This window comes from Erpetoichthys calabaricus, chromosome 3 (assembly GCF_900747795.2).
Source record: "Erpetoichthys calabaricus chromosome 3, fErpCal1.3, whole genome shotgun sequence".
Taxonomy (NCBI): Eukaryota; Metazoa; Chordata; class Cladistia; order Polypteriformes; family Polypteridae; genus Erpetoichthys; species Erpetoichthys calabaricus.
In genome coordinates, this window is record NC_041396.2 from 122,315,252 (window position 1) to 122,333,654 (window position 18,403).

The 18,403-nt window shown below is 35.1% G+C and overlaps 1 protein-coding gene across 2 annotated transcripts in view; it reads left to right on the forward strand.

Moving 5' to 3' along the window:
• xdh (xanthine dehydrogenase) overlaps window positions 1–18,403 on the forward strand; it is a 252,474-nt gene that overhangs the window by 161,287 nt on the left and 72,784 nt on the right. For both annotated transcript variants that reach the window (XM_051924248.1, XM_051924249.1), the window contains exons 22-24: window positions 10,684–10,817; window positions 10,945–11,032; window positions 13,035–13,121. In XM_051924248.1, coding sequence (XP_051780208.1) covers window positions 10,684–10,817; window positions 10,945–11,032; window positions 13,035–13,121 — 309 coding nt within the window. The remainder of the gene's footprint in view (window positions 1–10,683; window positions 10,818–10,944; window positions 11,033–13,034; window positions 13,122–18,403) is intronic.

Here is an 18,403-nt window from a genome sequence, read left to right on the forward strand (position 1 = left end):
TATTTCGGATTGCTTTTTGGAATGTAGAGGGCATATTTAATTCTTAACACAAATTGCCAGACTAATGATTACAATGCAAAGAGTCAACAAGTCACCTGACTAAAATGGCTTAGAAGCAAAAAAGTTTGAAACTCTTTTGAAGAAACCTTTAATATGTTGTAACACAGAGTCACAAACATGGAAAAAAAAGGAAAGTGATGCATCCAAAAGCCATAAAGCAAGGCAAGACCTTCACTGACACACCCAAGCTGGCTAGTCCCCCAAATTCTACCTTCAGGCTTCAGTCTAAACAGGCCTGTAAATGGGGAGAAGGCCTTAAAAGTTTAAAAATGTAATAAAGTTCCAACTTTCACAAATAAATGCCTTACAAGGGAAAGAAAACGTGATAACTCTAGCTTGTAATTAAAAGGGCAACACAAATTTGATAAAAGAAGAAAGCAAAAATCCAAAGACAGAGCAGAAATAATCAGAAAAAAACACTAAATCCAAATGACAATCAGTACTTAGACAAAAGATTCCTAATAACACTCAGTGAATCACTACTGGATTCTTTCTTCTGGAAAACATATAAAACCAGAGAGGGGCACCAGCTGTAGTCATATAAGGGTTGCCCTTCCTCCTTGGTCTCCTCCCTTAAAGTACAAGGAACATAGGAGAGCAATTCATTACACATAGGTAATAAATAATAAACAACTTTAAATGGACAGTGCATAATTAATGGATACAAAATGGAATCAACAGTAAAACATAGAAACATGAAAAAATAATTATTCAACAAAAAACAAACAAAAATAACAGAAAAATAAAAAATAAATGCAACCAAAGGATCAAACCCTGGCTGTAATATAACCCAATACAATATATTAGATTCTGTGTTCCAGACATCAAATTAAATATAAATAAAATTGTGCTCAGAAGGGAATTTTTTTCTGAATGCAACAATTAGTAGAAGGACTACTGTGTTCTGCATTCCAGGATTTTCTGAGAAACACAGCACAGAATTTTAGTCAGAAACATGAGTTAAACAGAGCATTGAATCTGTTAATCTATTTTACGGCAAATAAAATCATATTTACAGAATGAATATGACTAGACACCTTTTGGGGACTGAGTAATGTGTTCTTCCTAGGATCACACTAAGGCAATACTACACTCTTAAATCTACCATGAAGTCCTGTATCTCTTACGTGTCTACCTGACTTGTAATGCCAGTGTTAAACAGATAAAAAGGATGCCTAACCTGGTTCTTGCCCTCTTTGCTCTTAGGTAATTTATTCTTATGCTGTCACATGCACAGTTCTGTTCCCCAGTAATCTGTATCTACAATAGCCACTTCTTAGTAGTTTATCTCATTGGACATATGTAGTTATGTTAGGTCGAATTACATAAAAAACTATGTTTAGTTTCAGTTTGAGTCCTGTATTTTTTTTATTTTATTGATTTTATTGTAATCATTCCATACAAATAGATCAATTTTTACAAAAAAATAGGATTGAAAACAAATCAACCCCCACCGCTGAAAAAGAGAGTATGGCCAACGGAATAAAACTTAAAAATAGTAAAAATAAATAAATTGAGTTTAATAGGCAGATACAGATAAATGGAGTAGAAAAAGAAATGGGGAGAGAATCTACTTCTTCAGTGCTTTAAGGGCTTATTCTAAAATATTATTGATTAGATCCTGCCAGGTTTTGAAAAAGTTCTGCACAGATCCTCTAAGTGAAAATTAGATTTTTTCCAATTTCAAATAATATAAAACATCAGTTACCCACTGACTTAAAAGAGGAGAGTTAGGATTCTTCCAGTTTAGCTAAATAAGTCTGTGCCAATAGTGTAGTGAAGGCAATCACAGTTTGTTTGTCCTTCTCCACTTTAAGCCCATCTGGAAGAACACCAAACACAGCTGTTAGTGGATTAGGAGGGATTGTGACACCAACGCTGTCTGAAAGGCACTTAAAAATTTTTGTCCAGAATGATGTTAATTTGGTGCAGGCCCAAAACATGTGACCCAGTGAGGCTAGAGCATGATTGCAGAATTCACAGGTTGGATCTTGCCCTGGAGACATTTTGTACAATTTCAAGCGAGACAGATGTGCTCGATATATAACTTTGAGTTGAATAATTATATGCTTTGTATATGGAGCTTGAATGAATTCTCTGCATTGCTACCTTCCACTCCTTTTCTGATATGTTGAGTGAGAGATCCTTTTCCCATTGTCCTCTTGGATCTTTGAAAGGGAGAGACTGTAAAATATTTTTATATATTGCAGAAATGCTGTCTGAGTCATCGAGACTGAGCAATATTTTTTCCAGCATAGAGGAAGGTGAGAGATGGGGAAAATCGAGCAGGTTCTGTTTGACAAAGTTTCTAATTTGAAGATAGTGGAAGAAATATGTTGCTGGAAAATTAAATTTGGAATGTAATTGTTCGCTGCAGTGGGCTGGCGCCCTGCCCAGGGTTTGTTTCCTACCTTGCGCCCTGTGTTGGCTGGAATTGGCTCCAGCAGACCCCCGTGACCCTGTAGTTAGGATATAGCGGGTTGGATAATGGATGGATGGATGTAATTGTTCATATGATGCAAAAATGTTGTCTATATAAAGATCTCTAAGCAATTCAATCCCAAATGTTTTCCAGATATTAAAAACTGCATATTTTTGCAAGGGTTGAAAAAGGTGGTTCTCATGCAGAGGTGCCACAGATAAAAGATTCTCCATCTTAAAATGCTTTCTACATTGGTTCCATATTCTGAGTGAGTGAAGCACAATTGGGTTGTAAGTATATTGGCGATAACTTGCATTTTTTGGGGCACAAAGCAGGGAATATAGAGAAGTACTACAGGATTTTATTTCTATTGCGGACCAAGCCTGAGTATGTTCATCTATTTGTGTCCAGGTTTTTATAGCTTGTATATTTGCTACCCAGTAATAAAACTGAAAGTTAGGTAGAGCCATGCCACAATCTGTCTTAGGTCTTTGTAGGGCTGCTCCACGGATACGTGGATGTTTTAAGTTCCAAATGAATGAGGTAAAGGTTGAATCTAATTGCTTAAAGAATGATTTATTTATGTATATTGGAATGCTTTGAAATACAAAGAGAAGCTTAGGAAGGATATTCATCTTAACAACGTTAATTCTTCCAGCTAGAGTGAGATGGAGGGTTGACCATCTATGCAAGTCTTTCTTAATTTTTTTCATACAGACGGCGAAATTTTGTTGATAAAGAGCTTTATGTTTACTTGTGATATTTACCCCTAGGTATTTAAACTGATCTGCAATAATAAAAGGGAAGGTGTCCAATCTAATATTTTATGCTTGATATTTCACTGGAAAGAGCACACTTTTATTTAAATTAATTCTGGGACGAGAGATCTTTTGAAATTCTGTAAGTGCTGTTAAGACTGCAGGCACAGTATTTTGTGGGTCTGATATATACAAAACCATATCATCTGCATATAGAGAAATTTTCTGTTTGTATCTGATAATCCCCTTTATCTGATAAGCGTTTTGCCAATGAACTGCCAGAGGTTCAATGGCAATTGTCAATAGCACTGGTGACAAGGGGCATCCTTGTCTGGTACCACGTTCTAGTTTAAAGTAGTCTGAGCAAATGTTGTTAATACAAACTGAAGCTTCTGGATTGGTATACAGTAGTTTGATCCATGCACAAATATTCGGGCCAAACCCAAATTTCTCTAATGTAGTGAAAAGGTAGTTCCATTCAATCATATCAAATGCTTTTTCTGCATCCAACGATAATAATATCTCCGGAGTGTTTGACTTTGCAGGTGAATATATTACATTAAACAGGCGTCGGAGATTGGAAGCTGAGTGTCGGCCTTTAATAAATCCAGTTTGATCTTGTGATATTACCGAATGCAACACTTTCTCCATCCTTATAGCTAGGACTTTGAAGAGTATCTTAACATCATTATTCAGAAGTGAAATTGGTCTGTATGATGAACATTGTAATAAGTCCTTGTTTTGTTTGGGAAAGACGGTGATTAATGCTTGGTGAAAAGTTTGAGGTAGAATTTGATTGTCTCTAGCTTCTGTAAATGTTGCTAATAAGAGGGGAGCTAGCTGAGTGGAGAATTTCTTAAAATTCGACAGGGTAGCCATCAGGCCCCGCTGCTTTCCTGCTTTGAAGTGACTTTATAGCATCTAGTAATTCTGATAGCACCAGAGGTTTATCCAATTCCTCTGCAATAAAAGTATCTATTTGTGGTATTTGTAATGTATCCAGAAATGCATTAAATTGTGTGTTGTCTTCTTTAAACTCAGTAGAATATAAAGATTTATAGTAGTCTCTAAATGTGTGCATTATATTTTTATGGTCAATGATTTTACCTCGGGCGGCACGGTGGCGCAGTGGGTAGCGCTGCTGCCTCGCAGTTGGGAGATCTGGGGACCTGGGTTCGATTCCCGGGTCCTCCCTGCGTGGAGTTTGCATGTTCTCCCCGTGTCTGCGTGGGTTTCCTCCGGGCGCTCCGGTTTCCTCCCACATTCCAAAGACATGCAGGTTAGGTGGATTGGCGATTCTAAATTGGCCCTAGTGTGTGCTTGGTGTGTGGGTGTGTTTGTGTGTGTCCTGCGGTGGGTTGGCACCCTGCCCAGGATTGGTTCCTGCCTTTTGCCCTGTGTTGGCTGGGATTGGCTCCAGCAGACCCCCGTGACCCTGTGTTCGGATTCAGCGGGTTGGAAAATGGATGGATGGATGGATGATTTTACCTCAGTTCGTGTTGGTAATTGCTGGGATTGTATTGCGAACTTCTTGCTTGTGGATTTGTTGAGCTAAGAGTTTATTAGCTTTCTCTCCGTTTTCATAGTAATGATGTCTTGATTTAAAAATGAGTTGTTCAGTTTCTTTGGTTGTTAAGAGATTGAGCTCTGAATGCAAAGCCTGTCTTTTCCTATGAAGAGCCTCACTTGGATATCTGGCATGTTCTTGATCTATTCTATTAATTTCGCTGGTTGGCTCTGATACCTTCTTGGTTTCTAATTTATTTCTTTGGGAAAGATATGAAATAATCTATCATTTTAAGAAGGCCTTTAGAGTTTCCCAGATTATTCCTGCAGAGACCTCTGAGGATATATTTGTCTCTAGGAAGAAACTGATTTTTTTTATATAAATTCTGTACAGTTCTCATCTGCTAATAGAAGTGGGTTAAGATGCCATCTGCGAGATTAGTATGTGGGGCATAATGATTTCAGCTCCAAGATCAGAGGGGCATGGTCAGAAATAACAATAGTGTTGTACTTGCAAGATTTAATCGCAAGGCAAGAAATTATTATCTATAAATAAATAATCAGTTCTTGAGTAGCAATGATGCACTGGTGAGTAGAAGGAATATATTCTTGAGTTTGGGTTTAGAATCCTCCAGGGGTCTGATAAGTTGTGGTCAGTTAAAAACTGTGTAATTGTCTTTACAGTGTTAGATGTCATCCCCCCTGTGACAGGAGACCTATCTAAGAGTGGATTTAAAACACAATTAAAGTCCCAGCCATTATAATTTTATGAGTGTTCACATTGGGAATAGATGCAAATACATTTTGCATGAATTCCCTATTATCGACATTGGGTGCATAAACATTTATCAAAATCACTTTACAGTTAAATAAGTTGCCCATGACAATCACATATCTCCCTTCAGGATCAGATACTACATCTGATGCTACAAATGAGACTGTTCTATGTATAAGAATTTCCATACCTCTAGTTTTCTTTGTAAAGCTGGAATGGAACATTTGTATTTTTGTTTAGGAACTTTCTAGGTCTTATTAAAATTTTAATCATCTAATGTATTGCATACCTCATCGCCTATTGCATATTTGGTTGTGATACCACAATGTTTTAAGTTAAAATATCACTGCAAAGTAAGTCAGGGATTCTTAAACTGGAGCTAGTATGTAACTATGATTTTTGCTTTGAGTTTCAATTAATTTTTGGAGCCAGCTTCTGCCTGCAACTAGAACACTAAATTCTAAAATATACTTTATTAGGTTTCTTTCTGTGGTTAAGAATTTAATGCAGTTATACAATTTACAGCTTTTTTAATGTTGTATTCATTTATTTACAATGCATGTACTTTGTTCACAGAAATATGTTTATTTTCCTAAATTTGCTCATAATAATTTATGTTATTTTATCTTAAGAGATGCCACTAATTAAAGATAGATATGTTCTACCAGTTACCTTTAGGATATTTTTAAGGAAATTATTTGTTGATCTCACCATACATTTTTCCCTTACTCTTGAACAAGACCTTGAAGTAGTTAAACTCCTCCACCTAAGTCATTAACTCACCTCCCACTCACAGAGTACAGTCCACCTATTCTGGAGGTTTTTTTTGTTTTTTCTGTCCACCCTGGCCATCGGACCTTACTCCTTTCTATGTTAATTAATGTTGTCTTATTTTAATTTCTTATTTTGTCTTTTATTTTTCTTCTCTTCATTATGTAAAGCACTTTGAGCTACTTTTTGTATGAAAATGTGCTATATAAATAAATGTTGTTGTTGTTATTTCCTGCAAAATAGTCTTACATTTGGAGGTGCTCATCCTCATCCCTGCCGCTTCACACTTGGTTGCAAACTGTCCCGATGCCTGTTGGAGTTCACATAATTATGTTTATTACTATTGCGAAAGCAGTAACTTTTTTTAAGAGTCAGAAACATAAAAATCCATACTATGTGGTTTATGCAGAAGGGCTCAACCTAACATGCTTCCGTGTTCTTATTGTAATGAATGTGTAGCAATTCACTCTGCCTCATGTTATATTGTTTTCTGAACATTATTACTTTTTATTTTCATACTTTATAAATTTCATTATTATTGTGATGACATGGGCACTGGCATCTTTTGTGTGCAACTGCAATGATTATTGTGTATGGCATGCAACTGGAACACAGAAAAGCATAGAACAGAGTAACAAAATGTTAACTGTGCCCAAAAACGATAAAGAAATGTCCACGACAATGACCTGAAGATGTCCGTGTTCTTAATTTCTTTTAAAAATTAATCACATTGTAAATCCTATTTTAGGATTAGAGTTGAAATGAATTAACCATTTTAATACAAGTAATTAATGAAGCCAGGGTACAGTTCAGGTTAGCCCCAATGTCTTAGCTATCATTGTAAAAGTTATTATCCCTATCTGTGCTCTGACTGTTAAGCTAATATCATTTTTTGAAAAAATTTGGTATGGCATCTTTCAATATAAAATGTTTTAACAAGAAGGATGATGGAAGGGGATGATTCATCATGTCTTTCAAAAGTCTCTGGTTCTTTAAAGAACAGCATTAAAAGAACGTTATTTTAGATAGCTCTTTAAATGGTCATCTTGTAGCAAGGTTACATAACTTGACAGTCTGGTTGGCCTGCTGGACTGTCTGTCACTTTATAATGTTGGCTGGAAGGGTGTCTGTAAATAGCCCTTCAGGCACTTTTGATGACGTCCCAGTGCTGGGAGGATCCCGCCCAGTAAATATTCCAGCTGTCTGTTGCCGGCGTCATTTTTCCATAACAACCGAGAGGGGAAAGGATGTTTCGGCGGGAAACTTCTTCTTTTTAAGGGGAATGGCGGATCAAGGAAGAAAAAAAAAGGAAGGAAAAGGCTGAAGGCAAGGAGGTGACTATCCACGCTCTAAGAATCATTCAGGATCTTACTTCACCCAGGGACATCTGCTATTTGTGGGTGGCCACCCCGAAGAAATAATCAGGTGACGAATCCCTGAGAAGAGGCCAGGAACTGGTATTCTCCGGGCGCTCCCAACTGGTGAGTTGGATTCATGAGTTGCATTTCTTCGTGATAGTCTGCGGAGAAGCCATTTCGCCAGAGGACTGTTGTGTTTCCTCCTGCCATATGGTAGGAACTGAACTGTAGGGGTTCACTAATGAGCACTCGGGCACTGAGCAAGTAAATGTAAACAGCAAATTTCAATATATTTATCAGTCCCACTTTCTTTTGCGTGTGATTTTTTGCCAGTTATTTAAGGGCGTGCATTGGGGACAAGAGGGGCCAAGGACTGAATATGGTTATGCTATTTTATCCTTCAAATATCGTCCACTTCCCTTTCGGGTTGTGAAGTGTAGGAATCGCGTTCCCGTATCTTGCAGTTACTACAATCTTTTACCAGCTCATATTTAACTGCACCCAATTTTTTGCTGAGGTAGATAGGGACATGTTGATTCCTCCTAGAAATCCCATTGGAACAACTGTAAACCTTCTTTCAGAAAAAAGGACTTGGTTAAAACTGAGGCTCACATATAGTCACTTACAGTGTGTTCTTTGACTTGAGCATGTATATGAGGTCCATCTAAGTATTTGCCAATCTTCTTACTAAACATTCCCCTTTACCTTGCCTCCTGCTGCTAGTCAGTTGCAAGGCAATGACAATTTCAGAGGTGTCAGCAATATTTTTCCATATTTACAGATTTCTTGCAATCTTTTTACATTATTTCTTTCATTATATCAGTCATTTCCTGATTTTATATGAATCATTTCCTGATTTTATTCTCATTTTTCCTTTTTAGGCTGTTTTATTGTAATCTAGCCTCCTTGAACTTACTCCAGGCAATCAACACAGTAAAGAAGAGCTGAGTGGCATAATTTTTTTTAATCGCGCCCTCCGAGAGTGGTCAAACTGGCAATTTTTATGAAACTAAGATCAAAGTAAAGAAAGCTAAATCAAAGATCAAAGCAAAAGGGGATCCCCAGAGAAGGACTTGAACAGAAAATATCACTATATGTAGATGATATTTTACTATGTATATCAAACCCTCAACATTCCATGCCAGCAGTCCTAAAAACACTAGCAGAATTTCAAAAGATATCTGGGCTCAAAATCAATTTGAATAAAAGTGTGCTTTTTCTAGTGAACTTTTTAGCCCATAATTTTAGACATGGCACTTTCCATTTTTCTTAGCAGATCAGTTTATATACTGTACCTAGGGGTAAATATCAAAAGTAAATATAAAGCTCTTTTTCAACAAACTTTTGCTGTCTGCATGGAAAAAAATTGACATGAATAGGCATGAATAGATGGTTTTACCATCCATCTCATATTAGTAGGGAGAATCAACACTGTCAAGATGAACATCCTTTCCAAACTTCTTTTTTTATTTCAAAGCATCCTCATATATATTAACAAATCATTTTTTAAGAAATTAGATTAAATCATAACCTAATTTATTTGAAATTTGAAACATCCATGCATCCAAAGGGCGACTCTTCAACAACCTAAAACAGAAGGGGGCATGGCACTACTCAACTTTCATTTCATTACTGGGTGGCAAATATACAAGCCATAATGACCTGGACATCAATACAACTCGTTGAATATATACAAGCCTGGTCTTCAATAGAATTAAAATATTCAGTACTTCTTTATATTCCCAGCTTTGTGCCCCAGTAAATACAAATTATCATCAATACACAAATAACACAATTTCCATTATCACTCAGCATATGGAACCAATACCAATAATACCAGCACTTTAAGACAGAAAAGCTTTTATCTGTTGCACTTCTACATGACGACCACCTTGTTCTACCATCTCAAACATACACAGTATTTAATATTTGGAAAATGTGCAGGATTAAAACACTTAGAGAATAGTATATAGATAATGTCCAAATTTAACTTCTCATCAACACAATTTTTCTGCTACTTTCAAATTGGAAACTTTGTTAAATGGAACCTGCCCAATTTTCCTTACCTCCCACCTATTTCTATTCCAGAAGAAATAATGATCAGTCTTGGAGACTCAGATAGCATCGCTATAATATATAAAACATTTTAAAATCCTTTCATTTCAAAGATCCCAGGGTACGGTGGAGAAAAGACTGTTCACTTAATATTTCAGAAAAGGAATAGAAGGCAGCCATTCATAGAATACACTCTAGCTCCGTATGTGCAAAGCATTCAATTATTCAACTTAAAATCTTTTATTGAGTGTATTTATCTTGTTTAAAATTGTCAAAAATGTATCCAGGGCAATATTCAATCTGTGAATTTTGCAATCTAGTTCTATCGTCACTGGGCCACATGTTTTGGGCATGCACCAAATTAACAAAATTTTGGACAAAAATATTTGAATACCTCTCAGACAGCCTTGGTGTCACAATCACTCCTAACCCATTAACAGCTGTGTTTGGTGCAGCCCCAAGGCTTAACGTGGAGAAGGACAAACAAACTGTAATTGCCTCTACCTTTCTGCTAGCACATAGACTTAGATTGAAAGAATCCCACCCCACCTCTTTTAAATCAGTGGCTAATTGATGTGCTATACTATTTGCAATTGGAAGAAATCAAATTCGTACTTTGAGGATCTGTTCAAAACTTTTTTTAAATATGGCAGGATCTTAATCATTAACATTTCAGAATAAGCATCTGTATCGGTGAAAATTATATTCTTCCTTCCTTGCTGCTTTTAAAGATTTGCTCTGGTTGTTGGCTATCCTATCTTTCCCTTAGGTGGAGGTTGAATTGTGGTTTGTTAAGTTCGACTTGTTTGTATGGATTACTGTTTGCTTCAAATAAAATCAATAAAACCATATGTAAAAAAAGAAAAAACTAAGTTGTAAAGAAAAATTTAAATATGATATACATTCATTTTCAAAGGCAGTTATGACATGCATGCAGTATATTCACTCTATACTTGTTATCTCTGTGATGTGTTTCAGTCCCATGCTGCCAAAGCTTTGGGAGTTCCTTCCAGTCGAGTTGTTTGCAGAGTAAAGAGAATTGGAGGTGGTTTTGGTGGAAAAGAAACCAGGAACAGTATTTTATCTACTGTTGTGGCAGTTGCTGCTAACAAGTAAGAAAAAAAAGAAATTCTACACACTTCTGCTAACCAGTCTCAGGATTTTTTTCCTATGCTCCTTTTTCCTCTGGTTATTTTTTGGTGTCCACTAAAATAAACATTGTTTTGCTCTAAATAACAGAATGAAGTGCCCAGTTAGATGCATGCTAAGCCGGGATGAAGATATGCTTGTTTCTGGAGGAAGGCACCCATTCTTTGGAAAATACAAGGTGTGTCACAAAAAAGATATCATAGAACAGGAGCAACTTATAGCCATCTAGTTTGTTTAAATATTGTTTAACAGTTAATACATTTGGGAAAATGCTATTATTAAACTAATCATACATTTTTAACATATATTTTTTAATCTCTTAAATACTGTTAGCCCCTAATACATAATATTTTCTTGCAAAAGTATTCAAACCTGACCTGAATTACATCACTTAGATACTGTCTAGACAAGGATATCAAGATTTAACATCTAAGCATAAAGGGTCATTTTGATGAAAGCTGCTTAGAGGCCAGCAATAACCTTAGAAGATCAACAGAGTTTGTTGCCATTTGTCAGTTAAAACAGCTCTGTGTATCAATGGTCTGTATGGAAGGTTAGCAAGAAAATAACCATTACTCATAGAGAATTACCAGAAAGCATGATAGTTTACCAAACATATTTTAAGAAAAGGCCTTGAGGGAAGAAATATTAAGATTGTAATGTTTATGTGAAATTCAAAAGGGAAAATTAATAAATTTATAAAATTCTTTTTTCATACTTTATGTAAAACAAAAATGTAAAAAAATCATGGGTTCTGCACTACATGATGTTAAATAATGTACTCACCACACCATCAATGTAAAAAGTGAAAACATTAGGATCCAGGGCCTATCACAGCAGCATAAGGTACAAGGCAGAAAACATTTATTGACAAAATTCCAGTCTATAGGTGGGCAAGTACACATATACAAATCAGGCTGATTTAAATGATTGTCATTTAAATCACTAGTATGCACAACTTTCAGATTAAAATTTTGTGGAAATATGAAACTTGTAAATTCAAAACACATTTACACATATTTTGTGTGTTGTCTGTTTGTTTTTTCATAAACTAAACCAAACATTATTTTAAATGTATTAATGTAAATTAGTTCATACATTATTTGTGTGTTGTTTTAAATGTCAGAAACGTTTTAAACTTTTTTCCTTCCTTGTTGTAAGCAGCTATGAATTTCAAATAATATTCAGTGCATCACTGTGGTGTGTGTATATGTTTTGCACACATATAATGTCTTATGACATATTTTTCTTTTGTGCTTTTCATGCTTCCTTTTCCTTTTCATTATACATATTTGTTTAGTGTTCTCATTATTGTTCTATTCATGAAGATGTCCTTTGTTTCCAGAAATTTCTAATGAAAGGGGTTTAAAACTCCTAGTTACACACTAATTTTTTGAACCAAATCAGTTTTATCTTAAAGTTATAAAGTCACACACTGGTAATCGAGACCCCACAAATGCTGATCCCGAGACACAATGGAATACCACAGCTTCTACGCTGCTGAGGTAGTTAACTCTTTTTTATTGTGGCCCATCATTAGACTTTCACCTTCCAAACCTCTGCATGCTCTGACAGCATATATAGAAGATAAAAGATGGAGCACTTAGGGAACCTCAGCTAACTTCTACTATCACTCCGTCACTCAGTCAGATTTATTTTGAGTCTCCTGATTATGGATTGTGCTCATTTTTTTATTAATACAAGCCAAGTACACAATAGTTTTTGCATAGCAATTGGTGTTTATTGATATTTTGGTTATTTTATCACCATTGTGGCTTTGAAGGAGTATTGTAAGTGGACTTTCAACAGTGCACTTCCTAGCATTGAGCCAGATCTTGGAGCTAGAGCTCCCTTCTGGACACAATTGCAGGCATTTTTTCATGACACTTCCATAAAGTCATTTGTTCATTTTTGTCTAGCTGCAATGAAAGAAGCAATAAAATGAGAGGTTAAGTGATTTTATAATCTGTTTAGACTGCTGAGATACTTTTGCTCATGTGCAAGTTGTGTTTCAGTATGGGTTATGTTCTTTTTAATTTTATGTTGTTGTTTTTTACAAAACAGTAATTGGCAAACATTAATGCTTTTCAAGTATGCACTGTATGGCATTGAGAATTCAACTATTCTTCTAATTAGACGCTTTGTTTCCTGATTAACAATCATTTTGTTTTGTTGTTTAGGTTGGTTTTATGAAGACAGGTCAAGTTACTGCAGTAGATGTCTCTTATTACAGCAATGCAGGGAATTCTATTGACCTCTCTTTTTCGGTATGTATAGCTGAGGATTATAATAATTGTTAATTTCACAATGCACAGTATTGCACAATCTAACTGAAGTAACATTAAAAAGGTAACAGACCAATGTTTCCCAAACTCGGTCCTGGGGACCCACTGTGGCTGCAGGTTTTTGTTTCAACCAGCTTCTGTTTTTAATTGGACTCTTGTGCTAATTAAGTGATGTGTTAGTTCCCAAGTTCTGTGTTTTGGGTACAATATAGAAATTGGAAAACTAAGTTTGGTAAAGAAAAAAAATATTAAAATGTACCAAGTGGTTATATGAGAATAATGTATTTATTTTCTTGTTAACAATATTTTCATCTTGATTTTCATTCTACTTTTCTAGGTGTTCTAATTGTTTAATTAATCTATTATTTACTAATTAGTGGGTCTGATGCTAAAGTAGTTGCAGCCTTTCATTATTCAGTGTTGTATGCCAGCGTGTCTGCTCTGCTCATTTTTAATTGTCATTAATAAGATACAACGAAGTGGAAAAACTGCATAGAGAAAGGGCAAAATATAATGAAATCAACAAAAGAGAGTTAAGTATATAAATCTATAGCAAAAGCATAAATATTTCTAAATGTCTTATAAATGTAAAAATCATGGTGCTGTGTTTTTCTGAATTTTGAATAAAAGAAAAAAAAACACCAGCTAATTAAATGAGATGAGTGTTGTCAGGTATTGTCACTGATTAAGAATCTGGTTGGAACAAAAACCTGCAGCCACAGAGCGTCCTCAGGACAGAGTTTGGGAAACACTGTAATAGACCGTTAATATTTTGAAATTCAAAATTAACATGTTAAACCCAAATTGCAATGTATTATTTACATTAAAAAAAGTATTTGGAAAGATAAAACAACAAAGGAAACAAAATCCTTGCTTCCGTAAAACAGCAATAGAATGGATCACTGTAAATATAGTATACTTTTGAAGTGAAGAAAACGTAAGTACAGACTTATGAAGTCGATTAATTCCTATTATGCAAGAATTTTGTAATGATGTTAGGATTATTAGTTATTGGTTGTTACAGTATCACTCACTGTTTCACTACATAAGGAAAAGAATAATAAAAGCACAATATATTCTTTACTTTGCATAGTCTATTATGTCTTTAACCTGTAACAACATTTGTCACAATCCACATATCTTTTTGAATTTTTATCTGCATCATTATTCAAGTCAGATACCGAGTGAGTTAACCTCTTTTTCACTAATATTTCTCATATTTTCATAAATAGCAGTTCTCAATTCCCTATAAAATAAGCCACATCTGATTTAGTTTCAAAGATTTAAGTATGTCACTCAAATGTAATAATCTCCCTAATATAATCAGAAGTAGATAAACAGCTTTCTCATGCTCTTGTCTTTCTTAGAATCATTGCAATATAAATTGGTACAAATTTCACAATTTTTTCATAAGCTTTTTTTTTTTTTACAGATTTCTTCTAGCTTTTGTCTAAAAATTATACAGATAACTATTTCTCTGGTCCTCAGAATCAGTAGCGGAATCATAAAATTTTGTAACATGGAACAATTAGCCAGAGGTTGATTGAATTCAAGAAAAGGAGTGTAAAAACCCTGTGAATTAAACAAGTTATTCCTGTCAGAATTTTTCTAAGTAAAGATATAATCAAGCTACATCTCTATTTGGACATTGGTACATTCAGCATAGTTACACAATATTGATTAGCTTTCCCATTAAACATTATGAGATAGATAGATAGATAGATAGATAGATAGATAGATAGATAGATAGATAGATAGATAGATAGATAGATAGATAGATAGATAGATAGATAGATAGATAGATAGATAGATAGATAGATACTTTATTATATGCAACTCAGCAGCTCCTACATGTTAAAAAAACACCTGTATACAGCAGCAATCTGTTTATATGAAGGTGTAATTGATTAAGAGTAGGACAAGCTGTCAACTAATTTGAAAATAACTACTTATATCCAGTCTGCTGTATGTGAGAATAAGGCTTGGGGTGTAAGAAGAAGAGTGTGGATGGTATTTAGCAAGTGAAGGTTTGTTGACATTCAGAGCTAGATCCATGGCTATGAAAGGGGCTCAGGCCCCACTAACAGACTTTACTGGCCCCACAAAGCCTCCTAATTAGGACTTCTAATTCTTACTCAAGATGTCAGCTTCAGGCCTAGAAGGCCTTTAGGGATTAAGCTACATAAAATGTACAAATTGCACAAAACCACACAAACAGAGAGATAACTGAAAGTCCTGAACTTTAAATAAAGGGGCAAACCAGGAATCATTACAAATGAAAAAGGTTTTAATTAGAAAAATATGGCAAAATACAAGAGAAGGTTCAAAAGAGCAAACATTAGGCATAAAGGTATTGCACTAAGGCAAACCTACAGCAGACAGTTCCCATTACGCAAAATCCAGAATTGCTGAATGGATACATCTTCTTCAGTGAAGAGAATTTTGTTTGCTATAGGCAGAGAGGGAGACTGGGCTAAGGAGAGGATTAAAGGGAAAGTCTAACACCTGGAGTAAAGTTTTGTGAATGTTTTTGAATATTGGATTGGGACTTTTTACTACAGATTATAACATGGGTGAAATAAAATGGGACCTAAGGACAATTACTCTGGTGCCGGATTTGAATATTTATAATTTGATGATCCTTTTTGTCTCTGTGTATAGTTGAAATTAAGATGTGTGAAGATACACATTTTTTCCTTATTACCCTTATAATACATAGTATTATCTTCTGTTGTGGTAGGAAGGGGTGACCCAGAAAAATAGGATTAAAAACTAATAGCAAAACCATTACATAGAATCTTAACCAAATCTCTATATTTTTAGAACATTAGAACAATCTAGATGAGAACAGGCCATTAAGCCCAACAAAGCTTGCTGTTCCTATCCACTTAAAATAACATCAAGTCTAGTTTTGAAAGTCCCTAAAGTCCTATTCTCTACCAAACTACCTGGTAACTTATTACGTATGTCTGTGGTTCTTTGTGTAAAGAAAAACTTCTTAATGTGAGTGAGAAATTTATCCTTAACAAGTTTTCAACTGTGTCTCCGCGTTCTTGTTGAACTCATTTTAAAATAACAGTCTTGATTCATTGTACTAATTCCCTTCATAATTTTAAACATGTCAATCATGTCTCCACTAAATCTTCTTTTGCTTAAACTGAAAAGGCTTGGCTCTTTCCTCATAATTCATCCCCTGTAACGTTGTAAACAGCCTAGTTGCACTTGTCTGGATATACTGTCAGAAAGGTAGCCTGAAGTTTTCTCAATTACAAGGTAAAAAATGGCCAAGAGAGGTCAGTGAGCCTTCATTATTAGTCTGTTTAGGGAATATCCTCAGGAGGCTCACTTCGTTATTTCATATAATATCTAAGGCCAGAGAAAAGAGGTCCCAATTTATTTTAGAACATTAGAAAATTTTTGATAAGAACCAGTTATTCAGTCCAAGCACACCAGTCTTATCCACCTAATTTTTCCAAAATAACATCAGTTTGAGTCTTAAAGGTCCCTGAAATCCTCCTGTCTACAACACAACTTAGTAATTTATTACATGTGTCTATGGATCTCTGAGCTTTACTTACCCTGTCTTAAGTGTTATAAAATAACCTTATACCTTGCATGTCTATCAGCCCAATCTAAGCTACCTTCCCTTTAAATTTCTAAAATGAAGCAAAATTCTCTCGTGTATGTATATGTGCAATACTTCATCATTCCATATACTTGTAAGTAATACCTAACTTAGATCAAAAACATTTTTAAAGAATGCTGAATATTCATAAAGTATAATTTCTCCATTTTTGTCTTGCCATTATTTCGTTCATCAAGTCTTTTTTTTTGATAAGGACTCCAAAGAAGAATAAATGAAAAATATATCAATTGATTATAATACTGTTTGGCGTGTTACTTATAGACATTGTCAGACTTGCTTAACAACAGCTCAATTCAGTTACTCAGTTAAAAAAGGTACTTTTTGGTTTTAAAATTTTAATTCTGTAGAGTTACATATGCCTGTGAATTCTCTATCTAGTTGTTTTAGTAACAGTGTTTTAAAAGTTGAAAGTTATTCTCAAACAATTGACAGGTATCATTAAACCAATGATAACAGTGTGTTTTACAGATAGATACTGAATAATAATGATGGGCTTGCTTTAATTTACCCTTTCTGTTGTGTTTAGTTTTTCATACAGGTATCTCATTTTGTGTTATCCTATGTGTTATCTGTCTGATTATAATCCATCTCAGTGTTGTACATTATGTAAATAAGTCGTGTTCAAAAAACCATGAGCTTACTGCATACTAGTGAACCCCTCTTCTTTTTTGTTATTTGTAATTGTTACCTGACAATACGATAGAGACATCTAACATTTTTCTTTTGTGAGGGGTTGACTAAAAACAATCTGGATTAAAATCTCTATCCTGGGTAATAAGAGATAAATACAGAAGTTCCACTTTCAGTCTGTTCAGATTGCATTTACATTGAGAGGCTATCTTCCTGGTAACTGGTGGCTCACTTTATGACAGCATCATATGTGCAGGCAATGATGTTTAAAGCAGGTTGGTAGGTGTGTGTGTGTGTGCGTGTGTGTGTGTGTGTGTGTGCGTGTGCGTGCGTGTGTGTGTGTGTGTGTGGTGGGTGGGGGAGTAATTAAGAGAGACATTAGGAAACACTAAAAATGAAATCAGCTTTTAATGTGATATGGTAGTGGCTGCCACATGCATTGCCATGATACAGTATTTTAGGATTAGGAATCCGCAAGGGTTTTTGCACAAAACATTGTCAATAGTATATAAAGAGTTATGTTTTGGGTATTTTCCCCAAAATCCATGTTGAAAAACAGGCCATTAACAAAAGGAACTGACACAATTAAACATGAGAAACAGGTGAGTTATATCACGTCAAAGAACATCTGAGAATGTCAGTAGCATTTAATATCAGATTGCAGAAATGATTGTTTGTTCTCAGGGATGGGGTATGGCAGCCAACAAACCTAGCAACGGCTAGAGAGTACTAGTAAAATAGAAAACTGATCTTATTCTAATGAATATTAGCTCCTTTTATGATCCAGATGAGACCAGTGCATGGAAAAATCCATCTGAGACCATGCATCTTTTTTGCTGGGTGTTAATATATGGTTTGGAGTGTGCTTTACTGACATTCATTGAGTGAGTAACTTCATTTGAGAAGTGCAACATTGGAATACAATTGGATATGTGGACATCAGCATCAGTCATGTGAATCCTTCCATGGTAGTGCACCTGCCACAATC